The 16,083-nt window shown below is 33.8% G+C and overlaps 2 protein-coding genes across 2 annotated transcripts; one reads left to right on the top strand and one right to left on the bottom strand.

Moving 5' to 3' along the window:
* Positions 1–1,126: 1,126 nt before the first annotated feature.
* On the top strand, positions 1,127–6,878 carry LOC101265686 (thioredoxin-like protein YLS8). The gene is made up of 2 exons (XM_004231453.5): positions 1,127–1,458; positions 6,363–6,878. Exons 1-2 carry the CDS (start codon positions 1,339–1,341, stop codon positions 6,669–6,671), a joined length of 429 nt encoding a protein of 142 aa, XP_004231501.1. The 5' UTR covers positions 1,127–1,338; the 3' UTR covers positions 6,672–6,878.
* Positions 6,879–7,544: 666 nt separating this feature from the next.
* LOC101265380 (chaperone protein dnaJ C76, chloroplastic) lies at positions 7,545–9,580 on the bottom strand. Its single transcript, XM_004231452.5, has 4 exons — positions 9,105–9,580; positions 8,570–8,826; positions 8,314–8,488; positions 7,545–8,244 (listed from the first exon to the last, which is right to left on the bottom strand). The coding sequence occupies exons 1-4, from the start codon at positions 9,450–9,452 to the stop codon at positions 7,651–7,653; spliced, it is 1,374 nt and encodes a 457-aa protein (XP_004231500.1). The 5' UTR covers positions 9,453–9,580; the 3' UTR covers positions 7,545–7,650.
* Between the last annotated feature and the right edge of the window lie 6,503 nt (positions 9,581–16,083).

The following is a 16,083-nucleotide window of genomic DNA, read 5'->3' as shown; positions in this document are numbered from 1 at the left end:
AAAATTGAATCTAATACTTACTTTTAGAGTCTAGGGATAAATTTTATTTGAAAGAAGTACAAAATGTATAAATATATAATTTTGTAGCTTAAAAAAGAGAGAAAAGAACTAAAAAAAAAAGGAAAGAAAGAAGAAGAAGAAGAAGAAGAAGAAGAAGGAGGAGAAGAAGAAGAAGAAGAAGGAGAAGGAAAAGGAAAAGAAGAAAAAGTTTTTATTTTAAGTTTCATTACTTATTTATCAAAACACAATTATAATATAATATTATGTTTCATTTAATTTGTTAGGTTTGAAAGATAATGTTATCCAAAAGTTATTTCATTAAAATGATTAGATATAAATTTTTGTAAAACTTTTCTCATGAATCAAGGATGAACTACCAGAATCAGTCAAACCATTATGAACTTAACTATTATTATTAATACTATTTCCTATAGAATAAGGACCAACATGAATTGTAGGACAAACTAAAAAACTATTTTGATTTGTGACAATATTTAGAGTCTTTTTGAGATAACTGTAAAAAAACACACTTAAACTATATATTTTTTTGATTTTTATATTTAAATTATTGAAAATGTAAGTTTCATATCTAAACTATCACTTATTTGTTTGAAAAACACACCTCTCTCTTTTATAACACTCTCATCGAGGTGTGTGCAATATACTTCTTACTTAAAAAATTGTCACATCAACACTCGACATAAACAAAATATTTCAACTTGACAAAATAGTTAAATAAATCAAGTATTAATTAAAATTAAAGATTAAAAAATTATTATTTAAAAATCTAATATTATTTTATAAAATAAAATGTAAAATATTTTTTACCATACTCCATCACTTCCTCTCACCATATCCCCCCCCCCTTTTTTTTGTTTTAGTTTAGTTTAAATTTCCTTTTACTTCATCTAACCCCTTTTCCAATCAAATATTAATTCAGATATTATTTTATTTTTTAAAAAAATATTATATCCACTCCTAACCCTCCGCTTCTAATCTTTTTTTTTGTTTGCGTTAGATATATCCATACCGTAAATATATTTTACTTGTCGCCAAAAGAAATTTTTTAAAATAAATTTTTCATCGGTGTTATAATCGATACATGAGAAAGTTCTTAAGAATATATATTTATACCTAACCTAAAACGAAAAAGTATAAAAATAAGTAAATAAATTAGGAGTATAGGGTTAAATAAGATGGGTTAGCATTTTTATTGAAAAATAATATGAATATATTTTGGTGAATAAGTGGGTGGTTTGGGGAAGGGCGAAAAATGAATTAGGTTTTTGAAATTATTAAGTGAGAAAACCCTTGGTTTGGTGAGCTTAACTCAGAAAGATGTCGTACTTGTTACCTCACCTTCACTCAGGATGGGCCGTCGATCAAGCCATTCTCGCTGAAGAGGAACGCCTTGTCATCATCCGCTTCGGCCATGACTGGGATGAAACTTGTATGCAGGTATGCATGCCCCTAATCTCGAATTTTTGATGGAAAACTCTAGGTTTTTCTATGTTCTCGATTATTCTAGTTTTAACCATACGACCTGTTTGATTGAGGTGAACCATCCAAGTTTTGTTCTTGCGAATTTTGTTTGGTTAATTTCTTAGAATACTCAATTAGTTGTGATATTTCTGTAATGTTTATTGATATTCCAATTTAGATATAGAACTGTATTTATTAGCACAATCATAAACATAATGAAAATTTGCAGAATACCGAGAAAGAGGCTAAGAATATGAAGTTTTTCTTCATTCAACATGGATAATAATCTGGAATATGACTTGGCCTGGTTTTTATGATAAATAGCTAAATTTGACCGCTGGAATATTCCATTTCCTTTCCTCCTAAACCCTCTCAAAAAACTCCATGTGGGTCTCTTATGCTTCTACAATTATGTAGGAGTTTAGTTAACCAAAGGAAACTTTTGGAGACTAAAATAACTAGTTGAAAGACATCTAATTAGCCCAAGACTGTAAATATGATTGCAAATCTACCCAAAATTGCTGCATTCCATCCCCTTAGGAGATGTTGTTCTCAAGGTTAGAAATGAATCAAACAGTGATAATCAATTTCCTCCCAATCAGTAAATTTTCTCATTGCGGCTGCAAATGTTATTGTTCTTAAGTCCATCAAGCGCTACTAACAATTGTAATAGTTCCATATATAAGTTGGGTAATATGGGTCCTATCTATGTTATGCTAATTCCATATGAATCATTATTGAGAAGCATTTGCCCGTTGTTCCTGCAATGACTCAAGTATTGGTGTTTTCTGCCACTTGAACGTATGAGAAATGTTACAACTAAACACAACCATCTAAGAAGAAACCCCAGGGCGGAGAGGACTATTGCTTTATGACATTGAATATTGACATCAAATTCTTCTACTCTCGGTTGAAGGACGAGAATGCTCATCTCTCAGCTTTTGTTTTCCAAGCCAAGGCCAATAGCTGCAGTAACCTTATTGCTGTAATTTCTAATTAAGTTGAAGACATCTTCTGGAGAAAAGGTTAAGATGAAGATAGCTGTAACATCTACGGTTTCTCGATGTCCTTGAGTAAAAGTGCCTCCTTTTACTAGCTCCAATCTTTGAAAAAGTAAAACTAGCTGGATAGATACAACATACACAATGCTCCTACTATCAGCTTTCTATCCTTAAAATGATATGACTTCTCCCCAACCATGTTCCTGTGGATTACTCTAGCTAGACTGGTTCCTTCTTTCTGACTACCAAAGGTACTAGAGGAATCAAAAGCACTTGACCATTTCCGACATCCATTTTGGTCTGATATTTTTGACTACTCCGGGGTTCGAATTTTGATCCACTGGCTGACTCCATAATGATATTCCTGCAACTTATTTACCCCCCTTGTAGAAATATCCTTTTTATTCCAAGTAGTGCAAAGTGCAGTGGCATGCATATAATTTTTAAGCGTTGTCGAGATTTATTGAAAGTGGACAAAACAATTAATGAGGATGCTTCATATCGCCAACATATGCTATGTATGCTTGTTCAACCCATAATCTATCAATCACTCGTTTCTTCGTTGCATTGACTGAGCCATGTCAGGCTCCTTGAGAGAAGCTTTTGTGTGTTGGAGTTCCTAGAAAATTGGGATGTCCATCAAAAAGATTTGGTATTTGATTCCTGCTTGTATCTTGTGGTGTTGATGGATAGAGGATAAAAGGGTGTTTTGATGGCATATCAACTCCCATTTCCTCTCTTAAGACTATTTGTTTTGATTAGTCTTTTAGTTCGGTAAAACCACTCCTCTGTAATACTGCTGAGTGCTGAATCTTTCCTTGAATTTATTAGTTCCATAGATTTATGTGGAAAGTTGTGATAACTTTTGTTTGCCATACTGGGACTGGGGTCTGGGAGCTGATAATCTTAATGCTTTTTCTTAATGGTATCCTTCTTATTTCATCAAAAAGAAAATTGTTATAACATCATATTAACAGCATAACTATTCAAATCATATTAGTAAAACATAAATTTTATAAACCACTACAACTCTCCCTCGGTGAGTTTCATATTTTGAAATGTATTTATATTAGTCTCATTAGATATAGTGCTAAACAACTATATTACCTTCTCAAAACAAAATAGTACTAAATACTTTTTTCTGCTATATAAGCTCTCAACTCTTGCATACTTCCCTCTACAAGTCTTCATATTTCTAAATGTATTTAAAACACTGAATAACCATTCAAAAACTTTCTTTGACTAATTTTTGTACAGAAATGTACTTATGGCACCAAATAACCTCTCAAAAGCTCACATTCATTTATTCCATATATCATTTTTAAGTAACTTTATTGCCGAGAAAGCTCTCTTAACTTTCCCAATAATTTTACAAGAAAACACAGGGATAGTTCCATGCTTCTGTCACTACTAATTTCTTGATAAGATCACCAAGCCTCAAAATATTGACAAAACTGTTATCATGATCCTGATTCCTGCACAATAAAAAATTAATTTAGATTAATGCCAAAAAAATACAGATAATTTATTTCACAACGAAAAATAATGGTTGTCCAAAACCAAATTAAACTAGAAATTAAGAAGAGAGTAAAAACACTAGTAAGAGACCTTTAAAAAGTAGCGCATGCCCTCCTAGAATGAGTAATTTTTTTCCCAAGAGGTTTTAGTATCTTGGGTTATCCTGTTTTGGTTGAGTCAAATAATTTGCTGTCTAAGTTGTTATGCAAACAGTTTCTTGGTTGGCCGGTGTGCTTGACCCACCGTCTCTTCAAGATTGCTACTGGTTCCACCAGAAATTGATCACATCTTTGCTCAGCACTTATATACATGTGTGCATTACAGGGTGCACTAGGGTCAGAAGTTCAGTCCAATCTGTATGCCACCTTGCCCTATCCAGAACCTTGAAGGGCCATATAACTTGAAATTCAATTTTTCCGGATTTATATTTTCTTGATGTCGGACTATAAATTCTCACCAAGTTTTGTGGCATATATGCATTAAATTACCTTCTTTCTTGTGCTTTGCTTTTGGTTATCTTTCAATAACTGCTGCATCTGTTGCCTCTGGGTTAAGAAACCTTTTGCTGCTGGTACATTAGTTTTTAATAAGGGTCCAATTGATATCTTGGGTGGTGACTGGTGAGGATCCATTCCATGTTTCAAATGGTGCACAGTTTGAACAGTTATGGAATTTTGAATTGTAACACTTCAGCTAAACCAACCATTGATTCCATTTTTTGAGTTTATGATCTTCATGCATCTCAGATAGGTATCAGTAAATTCATTCACTGTCTAAGCCTGTCCATCTGATCGAGGGTGATAAGCTATGCTAACATAGTTGTGTTCCCAGTAATTTGAAATAATAATTCCTCCCAGCAGTTGCTCTATATTATCCAATCTCTGTCAGAAAGGATGGTTTCAGGGATTTAATTTAGCTTCTGTACCCCTTCGTCAACCTTTCTACTATCACAAAATGAACCTCTTCCAAGTCTGGTGAAGAGGAAAGAGTTATAGAAGCCCTAGATAGGATATGTTTTTTTTCTTGCTTCTCTGATACACTTCTTCACGACAGCTACCGTGGGTTTATTAAGTTATTTCAGGAAATGCTCCTAAATTTTCCTATATGACGTGATTACCTACCTACTGGTGGTTCATGCTTGAGTACTTGATGTCTAAATTCTGCCGACATGCATTTTTCCTTCTCGTCGTGGTACTACGGATTGTAAGCTGGATATGTCGCCTCTCTGACTCTGTGGTGTGAACTATAAGTTATTAGGTCTGTACTCTATACTCTGTTGCTCCTTCATAGCAGTGTTGAATCTTTTGAAGCCATGTAGGTACAATAACTTGTGGCCTGACACTCTTAGGGGTGGCCTAGTGGTTTGGGCTTGAGACTTCCATGTTGGAGGTCTTAAGTTAGGAACCCCTTGCCAGCGTAAGCAAGGGATTTACCTTCTGGGTTGAGCTCGTCGTATTGGGCTGGCCCAATGCGGGTTACCTCTCCTATGTTGTTTGCGAGCTATTGCATAGGAGCGGGTTTTCACCCTGTGCATATCCAAAGTGTAGTGGCTGCAGGTTCCCCTTGTCATTGAAAAAAAAGAAAAATAACTTGTGGCCTGTAACCCTGCTTCAGTCTCTTTGTGCATAGCTTCATCCTCATTTCTCTTTGATAGTGGATTGACAACTCTATTTTCAGCTCCCTGTTATTTGGGTCTCATAATCCAGACCATGCAGCTTAGTGAGCCCTTATTGTAAAATAAGCAGTAATGACCTTCTGTTCCACCCAATACTGCAGGTCAGGTGATCAGCTCTTATAGTGCAGAGTGCCTCCACTTGTCTATAACATTCAGTGGTGTCATAAAATCTCTCGTATCTAGATTTTCTTTGATGTCCAGGTGCTTGAGTTATTCAGAATGCTATTGGCCATCTTTTAATACAGCTTTCTGCACCACATTGACATGCATTAGTTTCCACCATGAAACCTGATTAAAGTCGGGTACTACCGGAACTAGTGCATTAGTCATTGCCTGTCCATTTTAATTGGATATGGATTGTTTTTTCTGCTGTTAATTCTTTGTGTTCTCCATTCAGTAGCTTATCACATCGGCTTTTAGTGATATACATCTTTTTAGACCTCTCATTTTATCAGAACCTTGTTTCTATTTGGCTTGGGCAATATGGGTATATTTGATGTTTTTAATTGATGCATTACTTTGCAGTAACTTAACATCATTTGGCTGCTCTCTTCTCCTGAGGAGGGTTCACAGTGGCTTATTGATTCTTTCACTTTTTTTTTTCCCATTCTCATATTCCATTGCTGTAAAATTGTAAAAATCTCTCTTGTTGTTTTATTTGGTTTGTATTTCTTCTGGCATTTCAGATGGATGAGGTGCTAGCTTCAGTTGCAGATACATTAAAGAATTTTGCTGTGATATACCTGGTGGACATAACAGAGGTCCCTGATTTTAACACGATGTATGAATTGTACGATCCATCAACTATCATGTTCTTCTTCAGGAACAAGCACATCATGATTGATCTTGGCACAGGAAACAACAACAAGATCAACTGGGCACTCAAAGATAAACAGGAGTTCATTGATATTGTTGAGACAGTGTACCGTGGTGCACGAAAGGGTCGTGGTCTAGTTATTGCACCAAAAGATTACTCTACCAAGTATCGTTACTGAGTGTGTTGATATTGTATTTTGTTTGTGGAATATGCTGCACTTTTATGACTGAACTTACAACATACAGTTGCTGAGTGGTTTCCATTAGACTGATTCAGTTGCTGTCAGGAACCAAGTGTACAATAATTTTCCATTGTTGCAAGTGGAAGGACTAAACTCTTGTTGAAACCATGTTATGATCTTTCTACTATATCGACCTTTCTGTAATTGTAGTTGTCGTTCCGGCTTCAGCATGCTGATAGGGAAAATATTTAATTGTTTAGGTAGCTATTATTCTCTATACAAGTTACTTATTTCAATTAATTCTATAGAGAATAGCATTTCCCATCCCAATTCCAATAATGGGATGGTTGTGATCCTTTTTCAATGTAAGAGACGAACCATTCATTAGCTTAGTGTTTTTAAGACAATAAGTTTCAAATATTTTTCTAGTGTTTGAGTTGAATAAAAATGTGTTTTAAATAAATTCCAATGACTTTTGACTTAGTCAAAAGTAGTCCATTCAAATGGGCTCTTAATTTAGTGTGCATGTGTATGTGGTTGACTGCATTTTGTCATCTCTGCAGGTCGTTTGGTTTGATAGCAAGATATGTTGTTAATCATATAAGTTGAGATACACGAAACATTAGTGTTGGTATAAAACTACAAATTATCCCAAAAATAACTTACCAAACAAGGAATAAGTCTATCAAATTCTTATCTCAATAATATATTATCTATGCTTGTAGATCATACGAGCGTACCATTTTAATGTTTTACCTCGTAAATACTTAAAGCGGAACACTAGTCAATACTCAATCCCATAGCCATAGTTGAAACTAGTATTTTCCATAAGCAGATTTTGAGGCACTTAGGACTGATTAGACTATACAATAACTTCAAAATTTGAATGGGCCATATAATTTGAACTTTACATTTATGTTACAAGATCTATTTATATGCCTTCCAGTTACAAGCTTATATTCCGGAATGAAATTTCTCACAATTTTCTGTCCTGGTTAAATAAACTATGAATCGTCCCTGTGAGTTCCACTAGTGCCATACCAATCATATACCATGTAATACCTGCCAGAATGACCTTGAGCCATGGGCTGTTCACAATGTCTAATGCGAGAGAACCACCAATATGATCTTTGAGTCTAACACTCGTTTCTTCTCCAAGTTTTATCCAAACTGTAATTGCTGCTGCTGTTGCTGTTGTGAATGGCACTATCCCGAGTCTGGGACTACCTTGATGTTTCTCCCTTGGTGAGAAAGCTTCATCATAGAATTCCATTGGTAATTTGGGGAAGGAATCAACTTCACCTACTACCAAACTGGTGTCCGCAAGTGTAGGAGTTGATGGAGACCAATACTCATCGTTGCTACTTTGATTAACTGTTGATTTTTTGACTTGTTTCATAGCTTCTACAACATGTCTAAGCTTCTTAACGTTGGGTTCAATTAGCCTTCTCCTAACTGGTACCAAAGCATGGATGTCTTCTGCATCTCCTCCAATTGGTGATTGCCAGTAGAAAAAATTTGATATAGCTCGGATTGCTTGAAATGCTAATATTCGTGCCTCTTCTGAAGCCTGTAATATAGTAACAGTTGTGAATCGCTTTGTTTGCTAAAGAAGACGAAGAACAGTTATTAGGTTTACCTTAGGATTGGTTTTGTTGAAGGCACCTTGATATCTGCTCTGAAATTTGTCTAGATCATCAAATATATTGGAGGTACGAGCACCAACTGTATTGCCAGTACCAATTCTAACATTACCTCGTGGCTTCTTCGACATTAGGAATTCAAGTGCAGCCAAATTCGACCTCTCAACAACTCTATGAAAATTTTCACATGTAAGTAAGTAAGTAAGAAAGAACTCAGAATATACGATAGTATTATATATATGTATGTCTTACGAGATGCAATCAACTGGACATGCATCTATAGCTTCTTGAATTTTGGCTTCTGTATCAGCCCATTGAGCAACAACTCTAGCTCTTCCATACACACATTCAACAGCAAATGTCTTTTCAGCCAACAAAGCACATTTTAAGCAGCCTACACACTTTACTTCATCAACAAACACAGCTCTTTCTTCATTATCTTCACCACACCATGCCGAATACAAAGGTTTTCCTGTATACCCCTTTAAATCTGCTACTTTTGTCACTTCCTGCGTCATACACATACATAAAAAAAACCAACATATATATCAACTACTGCCTTGTATTTTTTTTATATATTAATTGATTAGTTATGTATATAATATATTAATTGAGTCTTGTGGACATTTTAGACTCATATTTTTATGGGTTAAACATAGGCTGATATCATATATATATATATATATATATAACTCAAAAATAAATGATCTAATTAATTAACATATGTATTCGATGCATTTCTTTATCTCCATGGAATACAATAAGCAAGGCAAGTATATGGACTGACCTTATCATAAGCCATACGCGCAACAGGATCAGAAAGAAGCGCATAAGCTTGATTCAGTATAATAGCCATTTCATGTCCAGATGGTCCAGCGATATCTGGGTGGCATCGCTTCTGAAGCATCCTATAGGCTAGCTTAATCTGTGCCTGGTTAGATGAACTTTCAACTCCAAAAAGATCATAGAGGTCAAAATCAGTGATTGAACTAGTATTAGCTCTGCATACAATAGAGTTCTTATAAGTATTTTTGTTATGGAATTTCCATGAATTTGGAAAATGAGCTCTTTGATTTAGAAATTTGTTTATGCTTTTCGTGGGAACGGTTTGTATGGGCAGAGTAGAAGAATGCATTTTTTTCCACAGGAAAATGTGGTGAAAAAGGGTAAGGCCTTCTTCCTTTTAGTTTGGGAGAAGATATTTCTCTGTGTGGAAGATATTTGCTTCTTTCACATCACAAGAGTTTGAAAAGTTTAAATTTGCTTCCAAAGTCCTAGACTTTATAGACACAACTTTTATACATGAAAAAGAAAAAAAATGAATTTCCTCTCTTTTAATTTAATTAATATGTCTTTCTTTTTTATATTAGTTTATTTCAAAAATTTCACCATTTTGTATTTTAGTAACTTTTAATTTTAACATATTGTTATTTTATCCTTAACAAACTCCTTTGTAGGAATGTTATGATATGATTAAGGTAAAAAGATATATATTATTCACCCCTTCAGCTTAAATCATAAAATTGTCACATCCGGGTTTACCCACTAAACGTAATTAGCGTCGTCGTCCTCTTTGAGGACTAAAACTAGCCTCTTAGCTTACATCATTACATTCATAGGTCAAAACGCGGAAAATTTAAAACTTTTTACTACTCTACATTGAGGTTTACATAGACCTCTACATACACATAATAGATATATATCGAGTATAAATAGACCCTTAGTATATGATGATTACTTAGTCTTCTACTTTTAATGTACATAAGTATTTAAAAGATAACCTATTCTCAAAAACATGTCTCATCTTATAACCATCTAATAAGAGTGTATCAAATTGGGCCTAGCCCATACATCAATTAAAGAAGCCACATATATGCTTGTATAATTCGTACTCAAATGGAAATAGAATGAACATAAGAGTCTTAAAAGTAAAACAACTCCATAAGCTCGACATTGGCATCGCCCTCGAAAAGTGAGGACCTACCCACTTGGATGAATGAGAAACTCCAAGCCTTCTTCAAAGTCGTCAGAAAGAGTTCTCAACGACCGGAACCTAAAATGTTGGGGAAAAAGGAAAGAAATGGGGTTAGTACACCACTTGTACTAAATATGAGATCATATGCACACATATCATGTAAGCATGTTAAAAAAGGACCTTTCATAAAAACATGCTATTTTATCCTTTGAAAACCTTATGCACACCCAATAAGGCCATATCAATCAAAAAGACATATTCCTTAAGTAATAGGCATATACATCACAAAACCAATAATACCAAGCATAGTCAAGTTAATGATCATATCAACATACTTACACATAATATCAAGACAACTCTAATCATCAAGTTATAACCTCAACAAGCATTAATGAGAGTACATTCCATCCTATCCAAAGTAAGGCATTTACCGATGAACTCCTATTAAGTCAATAAGTGCAATAACCAAGCAAAGTACCATAACCTTACTCAATCAAGTAACCAAACAAGAATCATGACTAACATCCTACTTCCCATATCATAACATTTAACGGTACATGTCTTCATACTTTAACAATACAGACCAACACATATTCATAAGTGAGACTAATCAACGTATCGTATCAACAATGTGCAAGTCTATCATATACATATATATCATCATAAGCATATTCATACATAAGAACATTCTCCTAATATTTCCTTCAAGGCTAACTAGTGCAATGCTTTGGTAGAGTCCTGTCACATTTGGGTTTACCCCTAGAGGTAACATGAACATCCAATAGGTGTAGTTACATCAATAAATAGTAATTAACACAATAACTAGGTCAATTGCATCATCACTTTCCCAATTAACATCAATTCATAACGTAGAGTTAGGGGAATTAGGGTTCATGATAAATTGATCATTAATTAGATCCAATACTAATAATACATTACCCTAGTCAATCCATACATGAATAGAATAGATAAAACAAGTCTAATAATCAATTCATCTTCAATTCCCATCAATTCAGGACCAAGATCCAAGATTTAGGAAATTGGGTAAGGGAACATTATCATCATGAAATTGCATCAATTTACATTAATTAATCAACAATCTATACTCAATTAATCATTGGAAATCACAATTTATCATCAACTTGAAGTTTAGAAGAAAACCCATTAAAACTGGAAGACTCGATGGAATTGGGTATTTTGAAAATCAACTTTGTAAGGACCTCTTGGGAAAAGGAATACCAAGAGTGAATAACCCATACCATAATGAATATTAACCCACTAAATTGAAGTGAAATCCTATAGAAATTAATCTTCTTCTTCTTCTTCAATGGAGGATTTGGCGAGAGAGAGAGAGAGTAGAGAGAGGTGAGAACTTTTGGATTTTATTTTAGAAATTTGGGTTTGAGATAAATGACTTAAAATAACCCTTAGGCTATACATAATCACCCTCTAAATTACCCAAAACACCCGCACTTAAATTGGTATTTTATGAAGTCTAAATGTCAAAATTATGATTTTACCGAATCTGGAAAGTGGCTCCGCGTCGCGGGGCCAACACAGTTTTTTCCCCAAAATTTATTTTTGGACCACTGAGGCCCGTGTAGACCGCGCGTCGCGCAACAGCCCACTGAATTTTTACATCTCGCAGGCTGCTTAGGCAACCTACCCAACCATGTTGAGGTCCTCTTCCTTGACCTTTCGGTTGTCCTTGAAACTTCGTTATGGGACGTTTAGACTATCTATACTACACTCTAACTAACCCCATTATTTTTACAAATTTTAGACTTCATTTGACCCTCCGAAACCATCCCCAAACATAGCGACGTCAACTAGTTCAACTAGGCTAGTTTTCGGACGTCATGGACGTTATTTGACGTCTTGGCTCTAAAACTTCTCGGATGACTTCTAAACATTATTTTAGGTCATAAAAAAGTTTCTAAACCTTTAGAAACTCAAGTTAATAGCTATATTAGGTTTTGACTTTTTGTAGTGTTACAAAAATCTATATAAAGAAAACCTATATTCTTAAATTTTGTATTCAACCAAAATAATATTCTTATCTTATACAAGATATATAAAAGAATAACTTGGGGCCTTTTACGTGGCACTTATGCTGCTTTAATATATCATAAATGCAATAAATTATCGTTGAAAATAAAATGACTAAAATAAATAAATAAAAATGTATTCACGCCGAGGCACAAATATTTCACTCTCTTTAAGTAGATTAAAGTCCACTACGACATATCTTACATTGATACACTATTATATTTTGTGACTTTTCCCATTCAGGACACAACAACCCAACAATGTTATACAACTCAAACCACTCAGGATTAGTTGAAGAGTCCAAAACTCTAACAAAAGAACATACTCCTTCAACATATATTATTTTCTTTTTTTTTTATAGTGAATTGGTTAAAGACTTAGAATATTTTTTCGTTGTCTCAACTCTCTCTTTCACTTAATCTCAAAACAAGGCAGTATCTTCATCTTTTCACACTATGTTTTCCTTGCATATTTCTCTTATTTTTGAAACAAAGTAAATCATCCCTATTTACTGGACCTTGCATTTAGGGCTGTTCATGGTTAAACTGAAAAAATCAAATCCAACAGTAATACGAACCAAACTCGTTAAAAAATTTATATTTGATTTTGGTTTGGTTAGGTTTGGTTTTAAATTTTAAAAGTCGATACTATTTTGTTTGTTTTTACTAAAAATAAACCACAAAAATAATCAAATTGAACAGAGAGATTAAATATATAAATTTTATGATTATTTATATATTATTCATTTATAAATGAAATATTTTTTTTAAAATATTTTTATTTAACTTAAATATGCAAGGTTTCCATTTTCGCAAGCCCAACACTTAATTTTAGAAAAACTCTTACAATCCTAAGTCCAAGACCATCAAACCCATTACTTTAATCTTTACTTACCATACCTACAAAAGATAGTCACATTTTCTCTTAATTGAGTCACTTTGTTAGTGTAATAATACCTCTAGTATTGTTTAATTGAACTCACAGTAGGTTTCATGTCGATTGCTCATGTACTAGGTGTATATGTCTATCTAGATACGTAAGTCCTCAAAATAATTAATTTCAAACCGAAAAATAGAAAAAATAAATCAAATCGATAATAACCAAACCAATACTTATTTTTTTGTTTGACTTGGTTTGATTTTAGAAATCTAAGAATTGATTAAATTGGTTTGGTTTTGATTTTAACCGATCACTAATCCAAACAGAACACCAAACACTCATACTTGTAATGGATAGGAAGATAATATGGTAGTAAATTGGGTAAATAAATGGCTCAAAGAATATTACATGAACTAAAAGATATAATTAAGCAGAATAGTAGATGAATAATGAGTTATGTTGTAAAATATAAACATATATTGCAAATAATATATGCAAAAGATATGGTAGTAGAATGTAGAGATCATCTTATTTAAATTTCTTCATGTCTCTTGTGTGTGTTATAATGGTGAATGAACAACCATATTTATAGGTTGAGAAATCACTCCAAAAATCACCATATTAAGTATTATAATAAATAGATACATTCTTATCTAAAAAGGTTCATAGAACCTAGGGAATACATATAGATGATAAGTAAAAGTTTATGGATAAGCTGTCACGACCGGGGAGCACCCCCTAGACATAACCGTCGTCGTCGTCCTCGGAGAGGACTTAGACAAGCCTCTTGACATTCGTCATAACATATCACTGGTTAAAATGCGGAAAAATTAAAACTTTGTACATATTGAGGTTTACATAGACCTCTCACATACTACATATGGAGTTTACTTAGACTCCTCGCATATGAAGCTTCCTTAGGATTCTCTTTTAGACAACATAACCAGCATATAAGAATTTAGTCTAATAATACTGTCTCACATTAAATATTCTAAAAAGAAGTAGAACAGTCGGCATAGCCCTTATATAAATCCATAATTTCCACATAGGGCTTACAAAATTATCTTCAACAATATGAAAGAAAAGAATGTGTTTAGACTATAACCAAATCCTACTAGGCTAGATAGATGTCACCATCCTCTAACATTGAGGATACACCAATCAACATGGGAAACATGTCCAAGTCTTCTTCGAATTGACCTTGATACCTCAAAAACCCGAACCTAAATTGTTTGGGAGAAGTGAAAGAATATGGGTTAGTACAACCACATGTATTAAGTATGGTAACATATGAACATAAAATATTGAAATCATGCTTAAAGGGACATTTAGTTCTAAACCATGCTAACTCACTTTCAAAAGCCTTTATGCACAATTGAGAACATATACAAGCCAATAGTAACAACATTACTCTAACAAGCCCATAATCAACATAAGAACAGTACCATCACAAAGTCAATTCAACATGGATATATTATCGACATACGGTCATTTCAACATGAATGACATCATATAAAGATCATATAAGCATAAAAATTTCAACAAAAATGTCATAACAATAGATCATGTACAAGAGTTCATATCATCACAAAACATATAAGACCCTTACTCACAACCCTTTCCCAGGCCTACAAGTGCAATATTCCTATGTGAAATCCTATCACATATGTATTTACCCCCTAGACGTAACCAGTGTCGTTATCCTCTTTGAGTACTAAGACTAGCCTCTTAGCTTACATCATAACATTCTTAGGTCAAAAACACGGACACACACACACACACACATACACACAGACACACATTTACACACACACACACACACACACACACACACACACATATATATATACATACATATATATATAAAGACCTCTACATTTACACACACACACGCACACAGACACATAAAAACACACACACACACACACACACACACACACATATATATAGAGAGAGTGTACATAGAAACTTTGGATAGGAAGATAACTTCGTCTTTTAGTTTTATTGCACATAACTATATAAAACATAACATAATCATAATAGTCTTCTCATCTCATAACCATCTAATAAGAATATAAGAACTTGGTCATAACCCATACATCAATGTAATAATGCCTCACATGGGCTATTCAATGTTTCATACTAAATGGAAAGAAAGAACCATAGAAGTCTTTAACAAAAAACATCTCGATAAGCTAGATAGTACACCACTTGTTCAAAGTACGAGACTATATGCACACACATATCTAAGAAACAAGGACATTTCATAAACAATGTACTTTTCATTTAAAAGACTTTATACACTTTCAACAAGAACATACCAACCAATTGTTGGGTATGTAGCAAGAATTGATGGGAAATAGAGGGAAGGAGAGGAACTTGAAAAGTTTAGAACTTGAAAAGATTAGGAACTTGAAAAGTCCTCTAATGCTTTAATAAAAAAGGAAATAGTCCCTCATCGGTAATGGAATTGAAAATAGGAGAGTTTAAATAAACAAACACTCCTATTAATTATTAAAAGGGTTGGAAAGAGGGACCCCCCTCGCGCCGTCGTCGTCGTCGCTCGCTCGCTTCGGCTTCGGCTTTGGCTTTTGCAAATGATCGATCGAGAGATAATTTTTTGGACAAATTTATTTTATTTATTTATTTAATTAATTAAATGGCCAAAAATTATTTTCAATTAATCAGTTGATAGCAGAAATTAACCGAAATGTTGTAAACTTTTTAGTTAACCCGACCCGACTCGGATCCGCGCGCGTGACCCATTTTAAATTGTGTTATATTTAAAAAATTCCCGCCACTGTTCTGAAAGGTTGCAACTTTCAGGAACAGTCAATATCATTTGAAAGTTTGCAACCTTTCA

This window comes from Solanum lycopersicum, chromosome 2 (genome assembly GCF_036512215.1).
Source record: "Solanum lycopersicum chromosome 2, SLM_r2.1".
In the NCBI taxonomy this organism is placed as follows: Eukaryota; Viridiplantae; Streptophyta; class Magnoliopsida; order Solanales; family Solanaceae; genus Solanum; species Solanum lycopersicum.
Note: the sequence above shows the minus strand (reverse complement) of the source record. Positions and strands in the feature narration are given on the sequence as shown.

Bases quoted from the DNA above. Each gene is read 5' to 3' on its own strand.
- LOC101265686 (XM_004231453.5), top strand. From the start codon at position 1,339: ATGTCGTACTTGTTACCTCACCTTCACTCAGGATGGGCCGTCGATCAA. The intron at 1,459-6,362 runs GTATGCATGCCC...CTGGCATTTCAG, and splicing joins GGGATGAAACTTGTATGCAG to ATGGATGAGGTGCTAGCTTC.
- LOC101265380 (XM_004231452.5), bottom strand. From the start codon at position 9,452: ATGCATTCTTCTACTCTGCCCATACAAACCGTTCCCACGAAAAGCATA. The intron at 8,489-8,569 runs GTAAGACATACA...AAATTTTCATAG, and splicing joins TGTCCAGTTGATTGCATCTC to AGTTGTTGAGAGGTCGAATT. The intron at 8,245-8,313 runs GTAAACCTAATA...ACTATATTACAG, and splicing joins TCAACAAAACCAATCCTAAG to GCTTCAGAAGAGGCACGAAT.